Source organism: Rhagoletis pomonella, unplaced genomic scaffold (genome assembly GCF_013731165.1).
Source record: "Rhagoletis pomonella isolate Grant_MI unplaced genomic scaffold, Rhpom_1.0 Rhpom_scaffold_00003, whole genome shotgun sequence".
Lineage (NCBI taxonomy): Eukaryota > Metazoa > Arthropoda > Insecta > Diptera > Tephritidae > Rhagoletis > Rhagoletis pomonella.
Genome location: NW_023458557.1, coordinates 21,036,140 through 21,053,699, shown reverse-complemented (window position 1 = coordinate 21,053,699; position 17,560 = coordinate 21,036,140). Strand labels below are relative to the sequence as shown.

The 17,560-nt window shown below is 38.4% G+C and overlaps 1 protein-coding gene across 2 annotated transcripts in view; it reads left to right on the top strand.

Annotated features, from left to right (window-relative positions):
- Positions 1 to 17,560, top strand: part of LOC118735068 (cullin-associated NEDD8-dissociated protein 1) — a 281,667-nt gene that overhangs the window by 230,292 nt on the left and 33,815 nt on the right. Inside the window, exons 5-6 of one of the 2 annotated variants that reach the window (XM_036464671.1) lie at positions 11,369 to 11,612; positions 11,674 to 11,773. In XM_036464671.1, the coding sequence (XP_036320564.1) occupies positions 11,369 to 11,612; positions 11,674 to 11,773 (344 nt within the window). Of the gene's footprint in view, positions 1 to 11,368; positions 11,613 to 11,673; positions 11,821 to 17,560 lie in introns of both variants that reach the window. The other variant, XM_036464669.1, reaches the window with a different exon arrangement.

The window sequence follows — 17,560 nt, the reverse complement described above, 5'->3', positions numbered from 1 at the left end:
AGAGCTGTTCATCCCGCTTCTTATACAATAGGTAACCATAACCTGGAGCAGGTATACAATTTTGTGGACCTTGGTATTACAGTGGATCCTAAGCTTAATTTTAATCTTCATATTAATGTGACAGTCAACAAGGCTAAAAGTGTACTTGCATTTGTGAAACGATGGTCAAAAGAATTTTGTGACCCTTATATCACTAAAACCCTGTTTACAACATTAGTTAGACCAATTCTGGAATACGGTTCGGTGGTTTGGAAGCCAAGATATCAAATTTACTCAGACAAGATAGAATCAATTCAAAAACAATTCCTACTTTTTGCTTTAAGAAATTTCCATTGGGATTCTCAATATAACCTTCCACCTTATACGAGCCGATTAAAACTTATTAATCTTCCTACACTTTCCAGCCGCAGGAAAATGCTTGGTACAATTTTTATAGTTAAATTACTAACAGGCTCTATATCAAGTCCGCTTCTTCTGGGCGAAGTTAGCCTTAATGTTCCCTCCCGGGTATCAAGACACTTTTGTCCCCTATTTCTGAAAGCTTGTAAAACTAATTTTGAATTGCACGACCCACTCCGTTGCTTATGCCAGGATTTTAACTCTCATTCCAGCACGTTTGATATATCAGATCCGCTTTTCAGCATTAAGAAATCGATACTGTCCTCTCTCAATAAATGAATCATTAAAACAAAGACATAAAATCGGCTGATGAATACAGTTCTGTAGCTGAACAGTTTTAGATCTCGACACTTAACAAACTCCTGCCTATCGTAACTCAGCGCAAAAATTGAAAATACTGGTTCCGTACGTCATGCGGACCTCATGCGCCCCTCGTGCGGATGGGCGGGAATGGAGGGTAAAAACCGCTGGGATTACTATTATTATTATTATTAAATAACATTAGCGTGCACACGTCCGTATTGTTAAAGTAACTTACATTTAATAGCGTTTAATTAAAATAGCTTTAAAGCCTTTTACATATACATATACATACACTGTAATATTTTATTGCCTTTATATTTTGTTTGATTTGTGTATTTTTGAACCGACCGACATGGACCGCGAACAAATTTTCAGACTGACCGTTAACGAATTAAAAGAAGAATCGACGGGTTTGAATCTGTCAACGACTGGTCGGAAAGCGACATTACAAGACCGGTTGTGCGAAGATTTTTGCATGACCGTGGGTTATGACGATGGCTCTGCTGAAATAGCGATTCAATTCATACTGGGGTATCCTCACGCCCGTCCTTCACTCTTCGGGATATCGAAGGGTCGTTAAATCTTTTCAGTGGTTCAGGTCATCCGCCAGTTGAAGAGTGGCTCGAAGATTTCGAGGATAACGCAACTGCCGTGCAGTGGGACGACTTACAAAAATATATTTACAGCAAGCAATTCCTGAAAGGTGCAGCAAAGATTTTTGTTCGTAGCCAACGAGGCGTTGTGGATTGGGGTTCGTTAAAGCGATCTCTAATAGGAGAGTTTGGTACGGTAGCAGCATCAATCGACGTACAGCGAATGCTTCGAAACCGTAATAAGCGCCCGGCTGAAATTTATAGGGAATATATATACAGCTTAATGGAAATTGGCAATCCAATAAATTTAGATGATAGGAGCTTGATAAGAGTACTTTCTCGAGGGGATACCTTATAGCAAAGCCAACAGGTGCTACCTTTATCAAGCTAAGACCATTGCAGAATTAAAGGAGCAGAGCGTAATTTATGAGAAGGTTAGGCCAGAGCATCAACCCAGTTCTAAGTCATCTCAAAATTACCGCGAACTGAAAGACAAAGTTAATCATAACGCTCAGCAAAGCGGATTACGAAAGTGTTTTCAGTGTGGGGCTAGTGATCATTTGGCGCGAAATTGCCAACGAAAGCCAACATGTTTTGAGTGTGGTCAACCAGGACATCGTACTGCTGATTGTGCAAAGGGGCAAAGCAAGCCGAAACAAGGAAACGGAAGGGTAAACTTGCTAGGGGCAATACCGTGTATCAAGTCGGCAGGATGTGCAATTTTTAAGGATTTGCCGTGTAACGGCTATACGTTTTCAGCGTTGTTGGATACGGGGTGCGACTTGTGTTTGATGCGGTACGACGTGCTAATGATGCTGGGCAAGTTGTCTAACGAAAGACATGAGCTCAAAGGTATCGGCGACAGTGTATTACGCACATTAGGAAGTTTTGGTCTTGAACTAGAAGCTGATAAAGTAGTCTTAGATGTAGTGTTCCATGTAGTTAGGGAGCGCGACGTTATTTACAAAGCCATTATTGGTAATAATGTGCTTAGGCAGATTGATCTAGTTGTGTCGGAAGATTATGTAGAGTTCAAGCAAAAGAGTAAGGCGGATATACCGTAAGCCGTTGAGCACCCAATTAGTAACGTAGAAAGCACAAATTAAGTCGTAATTTTCAAAGAGTTCGGAAACTTATGCTGGGCCGTGGATCGTTCGTCGGAGTACGCTTCTACAGTAGTTTTAGTAGGAAAAAAAAGATAGAAGCAAAAGGTTATGCTGCGATTATAGACGTTTAAATGAAAAGATTATGAAGGACCACTTTCCTATGCCTTTGATCGACGACGTTGTGGAAAAGCTACAGAGTGCACGTGTGTTCACTACTCTGGACTTGTTGAATGGATTTTTCCATGTACCCTTGGAAGCCGAATACACCTCGTTTGTAACCCACCAAGGCCAGTACGAGTTCCTATACGTTCCGTTTGACTTATGCAACTCGCCTGCTGTGTTCTCGCTTTACATGTTAGTTGTGTTCAGGGACTTACTAGAAAACGGTACGTTGGTTTCATACATGTATGATCTTATCATTCCCGCCTAGGGCACAAGATTTCAATTTGAGAATTAAGTGGAAAAAATATCAGTTTCTCAGAGTGAGCGTGGACTTCTAGGGTACATTGTCGAGGGCGGTACGATTAGGCCTTCGAAAGTGAAAACTGCTACGGTGGAGAGTTTCCCAACACCAACGGATCGTAAGAGTGTTCAGAGATTTTTAGAGTTGACATCATACTTTCGCCGTTTCATCGGAGGATATGCTGCGGTCGCTAAACCGTTGTCGGATCTTCTACGTCAAGGTGAAAAGTTCGTTTTCGGAGCAGAACAGGAAGTAGCATTTCGACAGTTATAAGCTGCATTAGCCAGTGCACCAGTACTGCGCTTGTATAACCCCCAGGCGGGTACCGAGGTGCATACCGATGCATCCAAGTATGGATACGGAGCGGTGTTGCTGCAAAGGGACAGCGAGGACCGGCAATTTCATCCGATACAGTACATAACCAGGAAAACTACGGAAGCGGAAGAGCGTTATCACTCACATGAACTAGAAGTCCTCGCGATCATCTGGGCGCTGAAGAAATGGCGCGTGTACCTACTTGGCATCCCGTTCAAAATAATAACAGATCGTAATGCGCTCACAATGGCAATGCGTAAAAAGGACGTGCCAGTGAGGATATCGCGGTGGGCTCTTTTTTACTACAAGATTTTACCTACAAAATAGAATATCGTTCCTGTAGTAAAATGAGGCATGTAGATGCTCTTAGCAGAGTATCATGCATGTTGCTCAAGGATTCGCTAAAATTCAGACTGCAACAAGCACAGGCGGAGGACGAATGGGCGCGTGCTGTGATTACGATATTGGAAAAAGACAATTATGAAGACTTCTATTTGAAACATGGAATACTATACAAAGATCCCGTTAAGGAACTTTTGGTGGTGCCTAGTCAAATGGAGGAGGAGATAATACGAATCGCTCACAACCAGGGACATATTTCGGTGAAGCGAATGCAGAAAGCCGTAGAAAAGACATTCTTTATCCCGAAGTTGACGGCAAAGGTAATGAAGGTGGTAAGAAGTTGTATCGAGTGCATAATCACAGAAACGAAGGCCGGTAAGCCAGAAGGTTTCTTGGAACCTACATATGTATATGCAAGGAGGATCGACCACTTGTAGCCTACCATGTAGACCACGTAGGGCCGATGGAGGAAACCAGTAAGAGGTATGCTATGGGAGGTAGGCTATGTTTTTGTTGTAGTCGACGCGTTTTCGAAATTTGTATGGCTATATCCAACGCGTAGTAAGGGCGTGGACGAAGTAACCGACAAACTAAAAAAGCAATCTTCCATTTTCGGAAACCCTAAACGTATCATATCGGATAGAGGCGCGGCTTTCAGGTCAAACTCGTTCAAATTGTACTGCGAAAACGAGTAGATTCAGCATCTGATGATTGCCACGGGGGTACCGAGATTGAACGTTCAGGTGGAACGAATTCACCGAACAATTATGCCGATGCTGGCAAAGTTATGCTCGGAAACACCAATAAGTTGGTACAGATACCTGGATCAAGTGCAGCAGGCGTTAAATAACACGCCACCTCGAAGTACGAGGGTGTCACCTTTCAAACTATTAACCAGAGTCGAAAAGGCTGTACCAGATTTAAGAAAATTTCTAGAAAGTAAAGCAATGGGTGAATTAGATAGGGAAAAAGAAAATATGCGAAGAAAATCACAGGAGAATATAGAAAATACTCAGAAAGAAAACCGTAGGAATTTTGATGCTAAGAGAAAAGAAGCAACAAAGTATAAAGTGAACGAATTGGTAGCGATCAAGCGTACACAATTGGTAGCCATCAAGCGTACACAATTGCGAAGCTCACTTAGACTGAGGCCTAAATGTTTCGGACCATACAAAGTTACAAAAACACTACTTCACGACCGTTACGAAGTCGAGAAAATTGCCGAGGGGTAGGGTCCCAAGGGAACAACTACGGTCGCTGAGTTCATCAAAAAGTGGGAGCCATCGTTTGAGGCCAAGCGATAAGTCAGGTTGGCCGAATGTGGGATGTGGCGGACGATGCACGGTATGGACAACAATGCCATTAAGCAACCCTGACCACGCACAAGCAGAAGCAACACTGCGCAACAGATGAAGCGAACATAACTGACCGAACGAAGGGAAGGGACAATTACAAAACTTGACAAAACGGACCCTCACTCAAATACGCACACTCGGAGACAACGGACGCGATTTCACTTACGATTGCAAAGGCTGGAAAGCCTAGTTATTTCTAGAAGGCGCTAACCTTATAACCTAGTAAATTAAGAAAATGTGTAATGTGCACTTTGTAGTTTATTCGACAAATAAACGATATTAAACAGAATAACGTAAAAGCCATCGTGCATTAATACTATAGGTTTTAGCCCCGCATCCAGATACAGGTTCAGAATAATCAACTTTTACGGCGCAATTTTAAATTTGTTTCTCGTTTTTTAAGGATTTGTTCGTAATATCGTCGCTACCATGTCAAACTATCGAATGTGCAAATGGGTACTTTGCAGGAGAGCGAAGAAATTTGTAAAATATGTTGTTATAAGGAAAGGTGTGGGATTCGACACTTTGTTAAAGCCAGTATCCTCTGCTTCTAAGAAGACTCGAAATTTGACGATTTGACAACTTCCTTATAATTTCCTTGTTCAACCTACCACTATCAAGTGCAGCTGATTTGCCACTATTTAAACTTGACAGCGTGGTTGTTATTGCCAATTCTATACATTCATTTGCTTTATTGTATACAGCGTTGCCGTTTTGATCCACATACTTCAAAAGTGATACGTGTTTGTGCAAATTTAGGTTTGTGTCTTCTAAGCGTACATCGAAAGTTTTGTATCAGAGAACCAATCTGAGTTTGGTGAACAGCCAAGACGTTTACGTCTTATGTAATTACAGCAGATGGCAGAATACACATAGCGCGCATAAATTTCTATAATAAAAACAGCATATTAGGGGCTGCTAATATATCTGTTTTAAATTATAGTTAAATCCTCATCAGAATTTTCTGTAGTTAAGTTTAACTAATGATTTAACTATACTTTAAAATAGGTAAGTTAACGGCCCTAATGAATTTTTTATTTATTACATGGTGTGACAAAACAAAAAAATATTAATATATTTAGCATAAATGAATATACATAACAAATCTGCATACTCAAGATGTTGAATACGCCCTCATATTTTTAAATAAGTATATCATTTAAGAAGAGATATTTTGCTGGAAAGCAACGATTATAAATTGTTAGTTTATCTTACAAAATTGCGGAGCAATATTACAGAGTATAGGGAAAAGTTTATTTTTTTGAATTTTTTATTTTGAATTACGTCTTGTCCGGCTATTTGGTTTACTATACAGGTATGCAGAACTATGAATTTAAAAAGTACACCAGGATTTAGTTGAAAAATCCGCCCTTTACCACTATCTTCTGTACATTTCCCAGTACTGCAAAGCTTTTGACTGCCATTCACCCGGGAGTGGCCAGAAGTGATTCGTGTGCTTACGGTACGTCCGAATATTTATATCCAAGAATCCTCTGGGTAGCGATCGAACACTCGTTTTGGAGCAAGCTAAAGTGGGATGGCGTAACACCCCGCCTGCTTTGGGTTTGGGTCCCACTACGTTAAAACCCTGCCCAATGAAAAAAATAATACATGCCTCGGATGATACCCCCTTCTTTTGAGGACGATCACCGAAAACGTAGAAAGGACTATGATTTGAGGGTATGCACCTGGAATATCCGAACCGTCAATCGGGAAGGTGCCTCTGTCCAGCTGGTTGATGTCCTAGGGAAAATAAAGGCTGAAATCACCGCCATCCATGAAATGCGTTGAACGGAGCGAGCGAAGTTAAGCGTGGAACCTTGCGACGTCCACTACAGTTGCTACGTGGTGGGAGAGAGACTCCGTCGGCGAGTACCGCCGTTCACTGTAGTGGACGAACTAGACATCCGCATCAAAGTGGGATTCTTCAACATCTCGTTCATATGTGCCAATGCCCCGATGGAAGAGAAGGACGAGGCATCCAAGGATCTCTTCTATGATCGCATAGAGCGTACACCCGCCTCGTTGCAGCAAAAAATGTGCAACAGTGCAAGGAAAGCTCAACGCGAAAAATGCAATCAAAACAGACGGCCAATTGATTCGCCACTCGACTCTCACACCTTCTGTGAGAGAGCACTCTTCAACCAACCGACAAACGCGAGCGGTGGAACCACATATCCCGCTCATTACTGGTACGATAAGGAGGTTCAAGAAGCTGCAGATAAAAAAGGGCCGCCTAAAGAACCACGCTGCGATCGGGCGCAACGCGAGCCATATGGAACCGTTGTAGGGACTGAAGAGGAAAGCTAGACGTATTTTCCGCAATAATAATAAGAGAGAGGTCGAAATACGTGAGTGCGAACAGTTTAAAATGCTGGCCGACAGAAAAAACACCCGAAAGTTTTATCAGAGAGTTGAGCGACTTACGTTTCAAGACTCCTGTAGGAATAACCATGGCGACCTAGTGACCGATGAACAGAACGTACTCAAATTATGGAGGGAACACTTTTCGACGGCAGCACTGAAAGAAGTGGAGAAGACGAACCCGAGGCCTAAGTCGATGACGATGGAGTCGATATCCCAGAAACTGACTATGACGAGGTACGAATAGCGATTATGCTGATGAAAAGTAACAAAGCTGCTAGAGCTGACGGCACTTGCCATCTATTTGTCGATTTCAAAGCCGCTTTCGACAGCACGGAAAGAAGTTGCTTTATGTCGTGATGTCTCAATTTTTAGCCCCGCGAAACTAATCAGGCTGTGTAAAATGATACCAGTCGAGGTTTCAGACAAGGTGACTCCCTTTCGTGTGATTTCTTAATCTGATTGTTGGAGAAGATAATAAGAGTCGCAGAACTGAACCGCTCAGGCACAAAACTTTATGACATCGACGTCTGTTACAAATAAGGGCTACGTCTGTTCTAAAAGTATTCCACGCGTGTCGCGATGGTGGAAGAGGAAGAACCACTGCGATGGAAAGACCAAGTAGATAAGGACTTGACTTCACTTAATAATAATAGTTTGGCGCTGACACATATGTTAGTGTTTGGCCGAGCTTCGCCTTCGAGAGAAACGACTTACGTACTGTCGGACTCGGCCGAAATCGCGTATTTTAAAATGTGATTAAAATCGAACTATTATGCATGCTTACATATCCCGTAATGCTTCAGTGTTGCAATATTTTGTGACCGGCGTTTCAAAACTCGTTTTTTTCTAACATCAACAAATCTAAAAACTGGGTTGATGGTGAACTAATTCGAAAATATAAATTAGGTGGGATGGAGAAACCAGTTGAATCATATGAAAAAGGCTGAACTCTAGTGAAAGCTTATATTGAAGAGCGAGCTCACCGGGATGACAATGCTTTGAGGAAATCGCCAACGGCTCTGATGCTGATTCTAGTTTTTGTAGTGTAACGCATGTTACAGAGTTATAAAGAAAAATTTTGCAATTTTTGCTTCTCTTGAAGAGCGAGCTCACCAGGATGGCAATGGAAATCGCCAACGGCTCTAATGCTGATGCGCAAGGTATTGTAAATGAAAAACCATTTTTTCTCATTCGATAGTTTGACATGGTAGCGACGGTATCTCTAAATAAAATTAACGTAGTATGAATGATGAAAATTAAAAAAAAAAAAATCTAAGAAATAGTCAGGATTTAAGCGCGATTTTCGGTATTTCTCTCGTTTTTTTTTAAGACTTTCGTAAAATCTCAAAATGTAAAGGTCGGATCGAAAAATGGTCTCGTCCAACGTGTTCAGCGACCTTGAAAACATAAAGTACGACATTAAGTGATTTCGTGTGCGCACGGAATGAAGGAAGAGTAATTTTAAGCACTTAAGTCGAAGCACAGTGAGAGAATAACAAAAAAGCTGACCATATATGGTAAGAATTAACCTAGAGGCTTCAAATTTGGAACACAAGCTTATTTAGTGAATATTAGTATAAGTTGTTAATATAAACCTAATCCGCCCACAATGATAAATAGAACCTTCCACTTAAGCTTAAATTAAAGCTAGAACTCTCGACTACTGTCTCTGAAAATACCATCCCTGCACTTTAATCTGATGTTCACATATACTCGTAGGCAGTAGTCGAGAGTTCTAGCTTTAATTTAAGCCTAAGTGAAAGGTTTTATCTCTCTGTTCTGCCCAATCTACAAGAAAGGTGACCCCGCCATTCGCGCCAACTACCGCGGGATCAGCCTTGTAAGCATAGGTTACAAGGTCTCATCGTAAACCGCAAATACACCATAGACCAGGTATTCACAATACGCCAAATCGACACTCACCACCTATTTGTCGACTAAAAACCGCGAAGTCTGCTCTGCCTTTTCCGAGTTGGATAAGGAAGTGGTAAACGAGGACAAGACGAAGTATCTCCTGTCATCAAACAAACAGTCACCGCATTCGCGGCTTGGCACCCACGTCACTGTTGACAGTTACAATTTCGAGAAAGTAGAGAATTTCGTTTACTTGGGAACCAGCATTAACACCGATAATAATGTCAGCATGGAAATCCAACGCAGAATCACTCTTGCCAACAAGTGCTACTTTGGACTGAGTAGGCAATTCAGGAGTAAAGTTCTCTCTCGACGTACGAAAACTACGCTCTATAAGTCACTCATCATGCCCATGCTGGTATATGGCGCAGAAGAATGGACAATGACATCAGATGAGTGTTCGAGAGAAAGATTTTGGGGAAGATTTACGGGCTTGGCCGTGTCGTTCGAATGGACACCGACGCTCCAGGTCTGAAAGTATTCAACTCGGAACCCGCTGGTGGTAGCAGAAGAAGAGGGAGGCCCCCACTGCGATGGAAAGATCAGGTGGAGAGGGACTTGGCGTTTCCAATTGGCACAGAAGAGAAACGACTGGCGTGCTTTGCTGAACTCGGCCAAAATCGCTTAGGCGGTTACAGGTCCAAATAAGAAGAAGAAGAAGAGAAAGGTTTTATCTTCCATTTTCTTCATTGGCAGAGCTTCTGAAAATATTGCAAAAAAACGCTTGTTTTTATACTTTGACCTCGTTTTTTCTCAAAATCTGGACCTGATGGAACTTTATACTTGCGGATTCGTAATCAGCACAAAAGTCTATTAACAGCTTTAACATTTGCCGTACCAAAATCAGTGTTGCCCTGTGTATGCTTTCCACACAACACAATGAGCACTGTTACTATTTTATCGCGCTATTCAATCGTGAATTACAACAGATCTTGGACGAATCTGGTTGCTTCCTTTTTAAATTCTTGAAGTACGTTGTTTTTGCTATTATCTTCAAAGTGAAGAACAGCCCGATCTACCGCGAGCATAACTTTTCCAACAATCAAATACAAAAATATTCTTATATTTTTTTAGAGAGGTTTTACAATTATTTTTTAGATATATTTACTTGTGTCAAAAATTTTAACTTAATGACCTAGATTAATTAAGATACCGTCAGAAATGCTCTCTATATCTCAAAAAATAATTAAGTGTTTTAACCACTATTTTAAAATCAAATTTCCGAAGCACAATTTAGGACCAATGAGAAAAGCAGCACAAACTTTAGTGAGCATAGCAAGTTCAAACTGCTCTAGTGAAGAAGATACAAAAAAGGGTGCCTTATACTTTTCATCCACTACGCAATGGACCTTCTCTTGACAAACTACCATGTTTTGGAACAGTCGGACAACTTTGATTTTTGGAATATTGGCCTGTTTTTTCGTAATTTCTCCCACTGGTCGGAGGCGCAAAACGTCCACGCGAAGACCTCTAAATTTTAATATTTTTGTCCCACATTTTCAGGGGATAGTTTTTAGCCATAATTGAAACTAAAACGTCAATAGCGTAAAAAAAGCACTTTCATCTTTTTCTGGTCAGTCTAGTATTTATATTACACATGAAGTATATAAAATCACAGTTTTCTCGAAGAGTTACGAAGATACGATTTTAATTTTGATCGGAGATGATTACTGAAACATCGACTTTTGATATTCTGCAACGATATTGTGGGTGGTTTTCATGTTGGATTAAAAAACTTTCTACACTACCGTGCTATGTACATATGTATATATATACATATCTACATATCGCTAGCTTAGAGTTGCTACGTTCCAATTTAAAAATTGTACAGGAAAAGGAAAGAAACTTCTTGTAGCCATTCTCTTCAAGTATTTCGCAAAACTTTGAATATAAAATTTTACCTGTTTAAGGCAAAGTAAAACTCCATACGAATCAGGGTGATTTGATTTTTATTAAAAGATTTCGCACTATTTTAACCTTACCGAATTTTCGGAGCTTTTTTTGGGCTTAGCAAATTTTCCTTCCATTGAATATAAACGAGAAAACATTAAACCGGAACCGTTACCCTTTCCGAAGCGATGTATTGTTAATTTCTCTAGCCTCCTGTTTCAAAATATGAGTTTTCATAAAAGGTGGACTTAGCAACTTTTCACTCTAAGCTTGCGATATGTATAAAGAATTGAAACCCTTCTTTTTTATTTAATTGAATAGTGTGAATTGATCCGAGAAGTCGAAATGGGCCCGTTCAAACATACAGTTGATGATGGTCTGGACATTCGTAAAGCTGCATTTGAATGTATGTATACTTTGTTAGAACAAGGACTTGATCGAGTTGATGTCAAACAATTTCTGGGACACGTACAAGCTGGCTTATGTGATCACTATGACATAAAAATGTTGACATATTTAATGACAGCTCGCTTGGCAGTTTCATGTCCAGATGCAGTTTTACAACGTGAGTTTATTGCAGTAATAAACAAGTTAACTACTGAAAATATCAACCATTTTGTATTTAGAACTTGACCAGTTTATACAACAATTGCGTGAAACGTGTACTTATAAAGTAAAGGCAAATTCTGTTAAACAAGAACATGAGAAACAGGATGAACTTAAAAGGTCTGCATTGAGAGCTGTATCTGCCTTATCGCAAATTCCTAGTGCAGGTGAAATCAATATTTGATATATTAGTAATACACTATGCCTATTTAATAGCAATTTCGAGTTTACGAACACAAGGCCAATATTTCAGTGAACTGAAGAGTAACTGAAGGCATAAATGTTGCGTTATCTCGGAACCTGTTCAAACAGCTCAGATTTGTATGTTATTTCTTTACAAAAAAGGTAATTCAAAGTTCTAGAACCTATGTATGTACCGGGTGGCGAATTTTAAATGTCTGTTTTTAAAAATAGCGTAGCTTTGATGTTTTTGATTTGTATTATTATATTTTATAAAATCTTCATATCGGACACCAAACTTGGTGTCACAGTTTCGATTGGCTTATTTTTTTTTGGGTTCTATACATGAAATAAGCTAACACATATTCGAGAATTCTTTTTTTTTTCTTCGGAGATATGATCTGTCAAAGTTTGGATTTTTTCATGATTCTAACCAATCAAGTACTTCTTCAAATCGTTATATCTCAAGTTCTATAATATTTCTATATATAATATCGCCATGATTGTTCTAAAGCTAACTTACCCATAAACAGTTGAACTTTTTGAAGTTGACTTGCATAGTGAAGATCAATAAATTAGGAATTTGAAATTACACCATCGTAATCTTTGTTTAATTCTCTATAAAAAACATGTTTAAAAAAATGGGTGCTTTTCATTTTAAAAACAATTTTTTATGACGATTTTGTGATAGTCAACAGTTTATTGTAATTTGTTTTCAAAAACTTAGACTGAGATATGTTTGGAAAGGTTGTAACGGCAACCAATTGAAGATGAACATATATATATATATATTTTTTTTTTTTCGTACATATATGTGGGTATATGCATGAACGTGTGTATATATATATATATGGAGATTAGGTCCATTCTTTTGCAACCGAGCTACAAAAGAACACTCGCTTAAATGACGAAATACGCGCAAAGCAACAACACAAACTCGGCTATTTATCCGAGTTCAGCCAGGTCGGTTAAAAAATACGCGACCTGAAGAGTAGAGTTGTTAAGTGAAAAAACTGTTCTATTGTGCATTGTTAATGGGAAAGTGGAGAGGGAAATTTTTGTTTTCGTATATACATGATTTATATTTTAAATAAGTATATATATTACGCAAATACCTCGCATAATTACTAATTTCTATTGTTTTTTGTGTCTAAATCCCGTTGAACTAATCACGTGTTTCTTGCCAGCTTCCAGCAGGGTTGCTTAACTACCTAAAAGGAAATTTTACCCGAGTTGAGCATTCTTTTGTCGCTCGCTTACAAAAATAGTAAGTGCGCTTGGGCCACACTGTAGAAGTGAAACTTACGTTACTTGTCTATCTATACATACACACATCTGCTTTTGCTTAAGGTTATATTTTTTCGCTTTTTTCTATCAATGTAGATCAGTGTCCGCCAAACACTTTCCTGGGAAACGAACTATATTCGGCCTTTCACATGTACACAATCGGCTTCTTACACGTACACAATCCGAACGTCAACAGAAAGAGTAGCAGAGCAACAAATTTTATTTAGTTGCATGCAAACAATAGGCGAAGCAGGTTGATGACGCATTTCCGTGCATTACCACCAACACATTCTCATTTTTTATTTCATAACTAATACATTCTCATTTTAAGACTTCTCTTTTTGGCGGACACTGATGTAGATCCCTACCTTTACCACTGTTCGTTTTAATAACATTCATGTTATTCTGCTTTTTCATTATCTTCATTTTTATCTTTATACTCTACCGATAACAAAATCGATGACAAATTCGATAAAAATTTCAATAGCAACATCGATAATACCATTGGTAGCTAAATCGATAAATATCGATAATAAGATCGATAAATATCGATAACAAAATCGATAAATATCGATAACAAAATCGATAAATATCGATAACAAAATCGATAAATATCGTTAACCAAATCGATAAATATCGATAACAAAATCGATAAATGTCGATGACAAAATCGGATAAATATCGATAACAAAATCGATTACAAAATTGATAAATATCGCTAGCAAAGTCGATAAATATCGATAACAAAATGGATAAGAATCGATAACAAAATCGATGAATATCGATAACAAAATCGGTAAATATCGATAAAAGTATCGATTATTTTATCGATTAGTCTCGAGAATCCCGAAAATCTCTAAGATCCCAAAATAGTTCCCAGATTGAGTCTCTGTGTCTCTCTCTATATCCTTTCCGCTTTAATTACCTCTATTTTAATCTTTCTTCCCCTATCTTCATATTTGCTTTTATCGGTTTCCTCACCATCCTCTTTGTCTTTACTTTTATGTTCATGATTTTTTTCAGCTACATATTCTCCTTCACATTTGCCCTTATATATATAAGTAAAGTGTTTAAATTTACCTTGGTCCTCGTTTGTGCCTTTATCTTCACGCATCTTTGTTTTTGTTTTTATTTTTACCTTTGCCTCTATCGTTTTCTCCATTTATGTAAGTAGTCTTTTTTACTTTAATTTTTGTATTGTTCTTTTTCTAAGTGTTATTGTTTAACCTTTTATTAGCAAATTTTTGTTAAATTAATACCATACACTCCAGGAGCACTTGTTTCAGCCCCAATCATTTCCGTTGCATCATTTCCGTTGCATACACACAATAAGTACTTATTTCAGCCCCAACCATTTCCGTTGCACCATTTCCGTTGCATCATTTCCGTTGCATCATTTCCGTTGCAACATTTCCGTGTGCAATTTGCGCTGAATTTGCCAATTTACTCCCAACCAACCAACCGCCGCTAAAGAAGTTTCACTTCAAAAATGCAGCTGTACTAAGTCGAAGTAAACAAAAAAAAAAAATAACCATTTTCGAACCACTCCATAGGAGCCACGGTGAAATTCGCCCTAGTGATAACAGTAGACATATCAAATGTAAACAAAGTGAAAACTTTCCAATCGCATAAAGACATAAAGTCCAAAGTCAAAATAGCGGGTGCGATGCAACTGGTTCGATGTCGTGATATGCGATCTTGCTATTGGCCGAATGTATGTGTTTGTAAACAAAAGGATAACCGCGAATCACCGTAACAAAACAAAGGCTGAGAAAAATGTTTAAATATCGAGCTGAAGCCTAAATCGAGATTCTTTTGAGAAAGTCAGTGCTGAAAGTCAGAATTGCTCGAGCGCGAACTATTTTTAACCGCCGAAACGAATTCAATAAAGTTTTCAAGTAAATATAAAGTTGTTGAGTGCCAAAGAATAAAAATTAAATATTTGTTAAACGGATATCCGGGCCGCTCTAACCAAATTTTAAACGACACCAACGACAACGTTAATCGTTCTCGCCAGTGAAGCAGACGCTCGCGTCAACTACCGGCGACTAGGCAAGATCGCAGATCAGGCAACATTACCGCATCACGGAAAATAAAAGCACACGCGTAAATATAATTCACCCACTCCACCGCACTAACATCGACGTTTTACAAGAACGCCAGCGTCACTATCAAACGGCGTTTCCAGCCGCACACCTGATTTATTACAGGCTTTCTTTCTTTCTTTCCTTTCTTGCACTTCTATTGTTTTTTGTGTCATTATACCACTTTTTTTGCCTTTAAGATAGTTTTTATTTCATCACCTTTTTATATTTTTATTTTTTTGCATTAAGTTGTTTTAAGCTTAGTCTAATTTTCACCACATTATTGACACTGCATTTATCTTTGATTTCTGGTTTAACCTTGATGTCATCACCTTTATATTTTACACTGAGCTCCTTTTGCAATTCAATTCTTTTGAACAATTGCAGTCAATTTCTCATTTGCTACTATTTTTCCTCGATAATAGTAATTTACACATTATTTTTGTATTAATTGTCACATTTAGTTTTGCTCTGTGAAGTTCTTTTGTATTTTCTTGCATTATTCAAAGTTTTTTTTACCCGCGCCGGTACATTAATACAGATTTACATACATACGTGCAAACCCTTTCGATTTGCTATCGCGACGTGAACTGAAAGGGAGAGTGAAACAGGTGGCATACGTGCCCCAGGAATGGAATTTCAGAATTTCAAAATGTGCCAAATAGTCTTCAAAAATAGTGCCACAAGATGAAAGTGCCACAAAATTAAATTTTTTTAATTAAATATTTTTAGAAATTATATTTTTAAAATACACTGAAGTAATATAATAATTATTAATTACCCAAATTATTACAGTAAATCACTTTTGTGAAGGATTCCTTAGACATATACATAAATTCATAGTAAAATTACACATAATTCCAATTACGGAGGGGAAATACACCGAAATATAGGTATTATGACCTTTTTGCACACATATATGTACATACCTGTGTTCGTATGGAAAAGTAGCTTATGTCGAAAGGCCGGCTTTAGTATAATGCTACATTCCCTTTATTTTTTAAACGACAAGGAATTTTTTGATGGGACTTAAAAAGAATATTGACTTGCTAGTATCGGAACTATTTCTTGCACGTTTAGTTGCTAAAACGGCTTAGCGCCCGTAAGTCATTCGCAATCGTATGCTCCGAATGCCGATTTATACTAAAGCCAGCCTTTCGACATAAGCTACTTTTCCATACGAACACAGTTATGTACATATATGCGAAATAATGGCAGTGAGACATTTTGCCCAGTTTCACCTATTCTGTTCATTATCGATTGCTTTTATATATCGATTGCCTTTATATAAAAGTCTAATTCATAATTTAATAAACACAATATATTTACCATAATCGTCCTTTCACACTTTGAACAAAAATTATAAAAAATCAGCAGGTTTTCCCAACAACAAACTATGAATTCAGAATTTTTACGTATGACACCGTAATGTATGACACCGTCAGAAAAAAATAAAAAAATCATCGGGATATTGCAGAAACTTGCACTTTTATTTAATGGAATATAAAACTGCAAACTTAGAATCTTTCTAAAAATTCTGAATTAAAAGCTTGTTGTCGCGTAAACTTACTTTTCGTACTGCGTATTCACAATAGATTTCAGCGGTTTGTAAATATTTCCCACGGCCCTTATTTTACTCTTTAGTGCTTTTAATTTTCACTTTTTAATCATATTCAACAAATTTTATTGGGCTCGAGGCCGTTTTTTAGTGAAAACTTATTGTGATAGCTATTTCGGAAATCATCACATTTCCTCATCAGACTTCTTTCAGTAGGATTGGAACCGACGATCCCACTGACTCAGCCAGTTGTCTACGCACTGTGCTAAGTTCGCGTTGTTAATTCTTGTTGCTTATTTCCACTATTTCACTTGTTAAGCCAACTAAAATCAAGCGCAGCTTTCCGCTGCAATTCACTTGATCATGTGATTGTTGGTGTTGGTGGTTTTTGTTAATATTTCTATTATTAGAATGTTTCACTTTTTAGGTGTGCTCGTCCTTAAGTTATTTGTTTTTTTTGTTATTTAATGGCTTTATAACAATTATATTCAACAATTTTTATTGAGCCCGAGGCCCTTTTTTAGTGAAGACTTACTGTGGAAAAGCAACAATAATTTGAAAAAATGGTAGAAGTGATAGCTATTTCGGAAATCACCACATTTCCTCATCAGACTTCTTTCTGTAGGCTTCGAACCGACGATCCCACTGACTCAGCCAGTTGTCTACGCACTGTGCTAAGTTCGCCTTGTTAATTCTTGTTGCTTATTTCCACTATTTCACTTGTTAACCCAACTACAATCAAGCGCAGCTATTCCGCTGCAATTCACTTGATCATGTGGTTGTTGGTTTTGTTGGTTT